Source organism: Periophthalmus magnuspinnatus, chromosome 16, assembly GCF_009829125.3.
Source record: "Periophthalmus magnuspinnatus isolate fPerMag1 chromosome 16, fPerMag1.2.pri, whole genome shotgun sequence".
NCBI lineage: Eukaryota > Metazoa > Chordata > Actinopteri > Gobiiformes > Gobiidae > Periophthalmus > Periophthalmus magnuspinnatus.
Window position 1 is genome coordinate 11,767,720 of NC_047141.1, and position 8,493 is coordinate 11,776,212.

Sequence of the window (8,493 nt, forward strand, 5' to 3'; positions counted from 1 at the left end):
GTACCATGTCTTAATTAACCAAATTTTTCTTTGACATAGATATAGTCCATGCCAAATTTTGTATATTTCTAAGTGAATGTCTTTGCAATTTGTCTTTTTCCAGTGCTGTGTTGACATCCCACTTTTTGTAATAAATAACGTTAAACTTTTCAGAATGCCTTGGACAATGTTTTTATGCCCCTTTAACAATTTTGAACTGGAAGGTATAGACTAGGAGGCTTGATTTTGCCATTTTAATATTTTTAGTTACTCTTTGAGGAGCACCTGACTTTTTACTTGTAGGGCCCATTGCTGCACTCCCACCTCTAGTCTCATTTGTATGAAAACATTGCAACAATTTTCATATCACTCTTACTCAGGAAAGATAATGCTAGGTTATTGTTCCTAATCGACACAAAAAAAACTTAATTTACATAAATACTGTTTGCAATGCAAATCTGCTGCAGATCCCCAATCTTTGATGCAGATGTTTTGACGAAACACTCATTTGTCTGTTTACTCAGTCTGCATAGTCTTTGAAATCATTAACTGGCCGCAGCACTGAGACACATGTAGAGGACACATGTAGTGTGTATCAGTACCACCTTTATTCTTATTTGGATGTGAGTCTACTGCAGAGGTGTGGTGGGAGGCTAGAGTCTGACTCACACCTCAATTGTTTCCACATCATTATGTGACCACATATGACCTTTCCAGGGAAGTCACTGTAATAGAGAGGAAAGCAGAGCACACAGGGCCTGTGCTGTCAGTTAGAACACATTTTAGAAGATAAGGTAAGTTTATTCTTTACTTTGTGTTTAAAGAAAATTTGTCAAATATTGAATGAAAGTCAGTAATTGTAGTTGGCAAATGTAGCTGCCCAGTAAATGCTGTTTTTGGACTTAAATCAGCCGTGTTATGTATTTTCGTTACTACATAGCTGATAAGCCTCTGTGATGCCTTTGAATTTTTCAAAAAAGTCTATGGGAAGAATGAATGAAAAATTTACTTTGGAAAACAGAACCAACTTCAAAGCCAAGCACAGGAAAAACATTGAATTTTCATGAAATTAAGTAATCATTTTAAAAGGTAAAGGTTTCAGCCAGTATCGAGAAATCTAAGTCAGTAGTCAAATGCACAGCTTGGACTGCTCATACTAAATATTAAGGGGCAAAGTTAAACATGGGAAAATGGCCAAGAAAAATAAATATTTTAAAATGTTTTTTAATTAAAGCATGAATTTACCATTCAATCCATTATAATGGAAGTCTAAGGGATAAATCTCATTGTAAACAGTATGGACTAAACTTATTGCTTCAAAAATCTTAAAAAATAAAAGGCTCAACTGGTAATAATAGTAACAACAATTATTAGATTTTTGTGTAGTATTAAAAATATTACAAGAAAAAGAAAAAAAAGAACAAGTGTTAAAAATATTGAAATGTTGACCTTGGATAAATTTATTGGTCTATATTTACTTTTATTACATTATTGTGTGCCAGCCAATATATATGTATATATGTACATATGTATGTAAGTATATAAGTACATATCTCATGTACTACACATAGGCCTGTCATGGTGGTACATTTTGGGGCATGATATACTGCTGCAGAGAGGTGCTGCTTCGGGTGAATCCAGCACAGTTATGAGTAAACAACAGGGTCAGCCACCCCACCACTTTCCTCCAGCCCATCCAATGGTTGATGTTGCTGATGTTTGTGTTAATGTATTTGCTTTTGTGTCCCTGTAAGTTGTTTGTGATGTTTTGTCTATAAATATACATAAGTAAATAAATAAATACAAGTTTAGGGACCTAAATTACAGTTAATATCTAATGTCAGTCACAGCCGCAGATTTAAGACCTCATATTAAAAGTGTTGATTTATTAAAAGAAAATCTGTCAACTATAACATTCCTGAAACATTTCATGCATTTTAAAATGTTTGCTGGTCAAACATGATCAACAGACAGATTAGATTCCCGAAATGTAGCAGTCACAGCCTCAGAAAAAAAGATAACGCCCATGAACAAAACAATTATAACTAAATCTAACAATAACGGACATCTAAAGAGTTCATCATTTTGTCATTTAAAAAAGTATTACATTGAAGAGAGTTCCTTCGAGAACATCATAAGCAAATAATAATAGAAAATTTAAGAATAAAAAACATCACATTATTCTTGGGATTGAGACTGGAGACATGTGGCTGATATGCTACACGTCAAATAGACACATTGGCAGAAAAACAGAATCAAAATGAAAAGAGCAGTGGTACAACCTGATAAGCTGCTATGTCCCTACTGGTAAATACATTTATCACAGTACAGTATCAGAATATTTTTGAATGAAAGTGATGTTTAATATTTAGTATCATAACATCTCCATTAGTTTAACATTAGTCTCTGTAAGGCCATGCTGGACTCTCCTGTAAAACAGATTATGAATCTCAGTGTGGCTCATAGTTAAATAGGTCAAGAAAGAATAATGTGTATGTGTATGTAACCATATGTGCACCATTGAATAGATGTTGATTATATTTTGTTTCTGTAAAATTAGATGTCTGGTCTGACAGCTGTTCTCCTTATGGGCTTCCTGCTGCACAGTGAGTGGTTGCAAAGAGCAACTTGATTATTGAGCAATGCAGTATGTACAATAGTTTTAATGGTTTAATTTCAATGTGTGCACTCTTCATGCCTTGTTTCTATAGGTGTCCACTGTGAGGACTTTAGTGTCTCTCTGCCACAACAACTGGAGGCTGTGCGTGGATCCTGTTTGACAATACCCTGCTCCTTTACAGTAAAGGATAATTTTAATGAACACCTGCACAGTGGATGTAGAGCAGAATGGAGAGATGCCAACAATGACCAGACAGTAAAATTCACAAGACCAACAACAGGAGACTTAACCCAGAAGAACTGCACCACAACAGTGTATGACATCACTGAGCAGCAGGGACGAGGAGTTCGGTTCAGACTGGACTGTGACAATCCTCTGAGATGGACATTTAAAGATAAAACACTGAACATTGAAGTGAATGGTCTCTGCAGCACTCATTACTCTATAAGTCAGCATTAAGTGGATAAAAAGTCATTTTTTCTTTTTCTTCTAGAAGTCCCACCAACACCTAAACTGACTCCGCCCGCTGTGAGTGTGAGTGAGGGGCAGTCAGTGAGTGTGCAGTGCTCTGCTCCTGTCCCGTGTCTGTCTCTCCCTCCCACTCTGACATGGAGCCCTGTCCTGGGGCACATTCAGGAGACTCTGCAGGAGCAACCGGACAAGACCTATGTCAAAGTGTCCACTCTCAACTTCACTGCTTCTCACCTGCATGATAAGAAAAACATAACATGCTCTGCAGTGTACAGCAAAGAAGACAGCTCTCTGTCTCCTACGAGTGTGCAGATTATGTCTTTTGTTACGTGTAAGTCACTATTAAGTCACCATCACCCAATATGTGTATTTATTTTTAATTTTTTTTTTTAGTTTGAGCATTACAGATTAAGTAAAAATGTGTTTGAATTGAATTGTTGCCACATTCAGCATTTCTAACAATATTAATTCAGTCTTCCTTAGCTACTCTAACTCTGAAGCCAAATTGCCAGACAATTTAAATATTTCACATAAGGTCTATTCTAGAAAGACATGGAACTTGTGACATAAATCGTTTCCATTTGTTTTTTATTTTAAAAACGACATTTCCTGTGTTGATGCTGAATGCACATGAAACCTCTCATTATCTTTGTAGATCAACCAAGAAACACCAGCATAAGTCCCACTGGTCCAGTGACAGAACACAGTAATATGTCACTGAGCTGCAGCAGTGATGCCAACCCAGCTGTACAGCACTACCACTGGTATAAAGCTGATGGAGGAACTCACACTCTGATGGGAAACTCATCTGTTTTAAACATGAAAGCCTCCAGAGATACTACTGCTATTTTTTGTGAAGCTCAGAATGAACTTGGGACTGATAACTCCACCATCACTTTTTTAACCATCCAGTGTATGTAGTTTCTGTTTGACCATGATATATTTAAATCCACATATTCTTCACCATATAAGATAAAAGAGCCTGTATGCCTGTACAATTTGTTTGTTTCAGATCCACCTAGAAATACAACAGTGACACTTACCCCTGCTGGTCCAGTGACAGAACACAGTAATATCACATTAAACTGCAGCAGTGATGCCAACCCAAGTGTCTTTCACTGGTATAAAGCTGATGGAGGAACTCACACTCTGATCGGAAACTCATCTGTATTAAACACAAAAGCCTCCAGAGATACTACTGCTATTTTCTGTGAGGTTCAGAATCATCTGGGAACTGATCGTTCTGTTGTTAAACAGCTGGACGTACAATGTGCGTTTTTCCCATTCAAACTTAAGATTTTTTGTTATATGGTCAGATGTATTATTATTTATTCTGTCGTCACAGTCCCTCCACAGATCATGAGCTCTTCAAACTGCTCTGGAGACTCAGCCCAGATGAGCTGTGTGTGTGAGACTGAGGGGAATCCCTTTCCCCTGATACAGTGGAGCTTTCCAGGAGTCTCTCCAAACATCTCCATCAGCAGTGAGCCTCTGAGTGACAAAGCTCTAAAAAGTGTCATCACTGTTATTAAACCTCAGTGGAGAGATCCAGTCACTTTGGTCTGTCACAGCAGAAACTCTCTGGGATCTGACACACAGAGTTTTGAACTTGAGCATAATTCTCCTGAGAAGCTGAATGGTATTTCTTTTTTTCTGGTATCAACAAGCCGACATTTTTGGTTGTTGTCATGTTGCAGCACATGTGCGTTATGTCTGTAAAAAATATCTAATGTTAATCTATAAATATGCCTGTTCCAAATATTCCTTATGTCCTAACTTAATTTTGTCTTTCTGATGACCTTCTAGGACAAGAAGATATGATGACTTCATTGTTAATCACGTCAGTTGTCATTCTGATGGTGGTGGTGTTGGCACTTCTCTGTGTGATCAGGTACTGGATTCATTCAAGTGTTTGCTCATGTGCAAAAAAGCTAAACAGAGCATTTTTTTTTGCCAACATGCTCAAAATGTAAGGCAGAGGATTACTATGCCAGATTTACCTCAACTATGAGAGCTAAAACTGTATGAAAATGTAGTACTTTGGAGAGACTGGTAAAAACTTACTTGCTGCACATTGTGCTCCTATAATATGTTATTTTCAAAGAAGCGATACTTTGGCCCTGACTCCCACAAGGCCTCCACTGTACTGGGCATTCCACAGCAGCTGTCCATCAAACTGGACATTAACTCATCTGCCCCACATCCTAAAGACTGTCCCATGTCCCAAAGTGGAGACTGTGGGGTCCAGTACTGAGGCATGATGCACATCCCTGTCCCTGCACCACTCTGATGACACAGGCACGCATGCTTTCATGTACATATTTTCGTCATCTATCATCTTGCCAATTAGTCCAAAGCAAGAAGGCTAATGCCGGTTTAGCTGCTGTTCAGAGTTTTCTATTCCTTAATCCAAACGCTATGCAAAGATGTTGGGAAGTAGGGCAAATGTGATTGACAAACTGATCCCTAAAGCTGGTCATGTGATTGGCTGTGAGCTGGAGACATTTGCCACAGTGAGGGACAGGAGGACACTGGACAAACTGCTGTCCATCATGGACACTCCTGCTCACTCACTGCACCAGACTATAGAAGGACAGAGGAGCTCATTCTTCAACAGGCTCCTACAGCTCTGATCAAACAGTGAGAGATGCAGGACTACATTCACACTATACTCCATATAACAACTCACCTTTATGTAACAGATAACTCTATGTCAGGTCAATCACTATTTCAGCTTTGCATTGTTTGTCCTTTCCCCCTTTATACTGTATAGCCGAGATATATTTTGTATTTACTATATTTCTATATTTGTATTTTTACTTGTACATATACAACTGTATAATTGCACCTTATTTGACTCTAATCTCTTTCTATTTTTGCTACTTATTTTGAATTTATTATTACCATTTATATTTTTGCTCTGTGTTATTAAATTATATTATGATGTTTGACCTATTGTGTCCAAGTGAGTCTAAGTTTATCCACATGTTATAGATCCATGACCATGGCACATACAAACAGTTCCAGGCAGAACAGAAAATCACATCTTCTATCCTGGAAGCTTTTCTAAATTAAAGTCTAAAATGTACACAGTTCCTTTCAAACATTGCTGTTAATCTCTATTTTGTGCTTTCAGAACCCTGACTGTCCGGCATAATAAACATCAATCTTGTCCAAAGACCGCAGAGCAGTTACCAGAAAATCCAGAGAACCAAGACAGCGGGCTTTACTCCTCTGTGAACAGGATGAAAAAAAGGATCAACAGGGGGGAACAAGAGGCCAAAGATGATGCAGAGTCCACTGGCAGCTCCTACCTGGAGGAGCAAAGGAGCATTGTGGGAGAAAACAGACAAATCATTATCGGCAAGGAAGCAGAATGTGAATATGCTCAAGTTAAGTTTAAGCCCAAACCAAAACCTAACCAATAGTGAGACATTATAATAAAGGAAAGCAGGAAAAGTACTTGTGGTCAAAATAAAATAAGGTTCTTTCTATAAAACAAAAAACAAACAAACAAAAACATCTTAATCACAGAAAACTATACTTCTTTCAACCTTTAAAAAATATGTGGCTTAATAAATGAGACCAGCGGAGAGTAGCTTGGTTATTACAGTTATTGAGTAGTTGTACTTTCTTAAATTCACTGTGTAACTTTTCTGGAGATGGGTCTGCTATTTGCTTGTTTCCATGGAGATATTACTGCTTTGCCATAAATGTTCTAGTGTGGCATGAAACATATCTCTCTTGCATTTATTTAATTACAGGAGTTTTTGTTGCCAAAATGGAGTTGAAAAACAGACATTCTTATTGTGAGCACGGCTGCCTCGCCAGGTCTGACCTGCAACTTGACCTCAATTCAATTCAATTCATTTTATTTTTGTAAGGCCCAAAATCACAACAACAGTTGTCTCGAAGTGCGTTCATGTTTTGGTTGATGGGGGAAACTGGAGTACCCGGAGGAAACCCATCCAGACAGGGGGAGAAACATGAAAAACTCCACACAGAAAGGCCTGGGCGACCCGGGGATCGAACCAAACCTTCTTGCTGTGAGGCATGAGTGCTGCCACTCAGCCACCGTGCTGCCTACACACAAAAACAAACAGGAAAATCAAACAACAGGAAAAATCAGACAAAACAAGAAAAACTGACCAGGTGAGGAGGAGGGAGGGGGCGGAGGAGGGCCAGGTGGGGAGGAGGAGAGGGTCCAGCTGTCATCGGGGCATCTGAAAGAGTTACACTCCACAGGGGGGAGTGGGACAGGGGACAACATATGAATAGCATTGCTGATGAGAAAATAGGAGGAAACAGAGGATAGTGCTCAGGTTGCCATACTTCCCCCAGCTAGTTATATCCTACTGCAGCCTGTCTTATCCCGGGTTTTAATGTCACTCCCTAACTCCCTCACTATGTAACCTGGTCATAAGCTATACCGAAGAGGAAGGTTTTAAGCCTGGTCTTAAATACAGAGACTGTGGGGGCCTGTTTAACATCAGCAGGGAGTTGATTCCATAGCACAGGAGCTTGGTAACTGAATGCTCTCCCTCCCACTGTACTTTTGGACACTCTAGGAACCACTAATAGTCCTGCATTCTGAGAGCGGAGTGCTCTGTTTGGCTGGTACGGGACAATAGCATCTTGCAGATAGGATGGGGCCATACCCTTTAGGGTTTTGTATGTCTGGAGGAGGACTTTGAATTTGATTCTAAGCTCGACAGGAAGCCAGTGCAGATATTTTAGTACAGGACTGATGTGGTCTCTTCTTTTAGTTCCTGTTAGGACTCTGGCCGCTGCATTTTGGACCAACTGGAGGCTCCTTATAGTACTTTTGGGGCAGGCGGTGAGCAGAGAATTACAGTAATCAAGTCTGGAAGTAACAAATGCATGGATGAGTTTTTCAGCATCGTTTTTAGGTAAAATATGTCTAATTTTAGTTATATTTCGCAGGTGAAAGTATGCAGTTTTACAAGCTAGGTTTATATGGGCTGTGAATGAGAGATTTTGATCAAATAGGACTCCAAGATTTTTTACAGTAGGGCTAGAAGCTATACTCACATTGTCGAGTGAGATTATCTGGTCCGACAGAGAATATCTTTGACCTTTGGGACCAATGACAATGACCTCTGTTTTTTCAGGATTTAAGAGCAGGTAATTCAAGGTCATCCAGGTTTTGATGTCCTTCACACAGGCACTGAGTTTATCTATTTGATCAGTCTGATTTGGTTTCATTGATAAGTACAGCTGAGTGTCATCAGCATAGCAGTGAAAATGAATGCCATGTTTTCTGATAATGTTACCCAATGGCAACATATACAGAGTAAATAGGATTGGACCAAGCACAGATCCTTGTGGAACAACACAGGCTACTTTAGAACAGGGAGAGGTGCTCTGGTTTATACTAACAAACTGGTACCTATCTGATAGAT

General features: G+C 39.1%; 1 protein-coding gene across 1 annotated transcript; it reads left to right on the forward strand.

Moving 5' to 3' along the window:
* Positions 1-761: 761 nt before the first annotated feature.
* Positions 762-6,498, forward strand: LOC117384154 (sialoadhesin-like). The gene is made up of 9 exons (XM_055228069.1): positions 762-773; positions 2,540-2,585; positions 2,691-3,020; positions 3,093-3,401; positions 3,726-3,983; positions 4,083-4,340; positions 4,416-4,709; positions 4,877-4,961; positions 6,207-6,498. Exons 2-9 carry the CDS (start codon positions 2,540-2,542, stop codon positions 6,496-6,498), a joined length of 1,872 nt encoding a protein of 623 aa, XP_055084044.1. The 5' UTR covers positions 762-773.
* Positions 6,499-8,493: the final 1,995 nt, after the last annotated feature.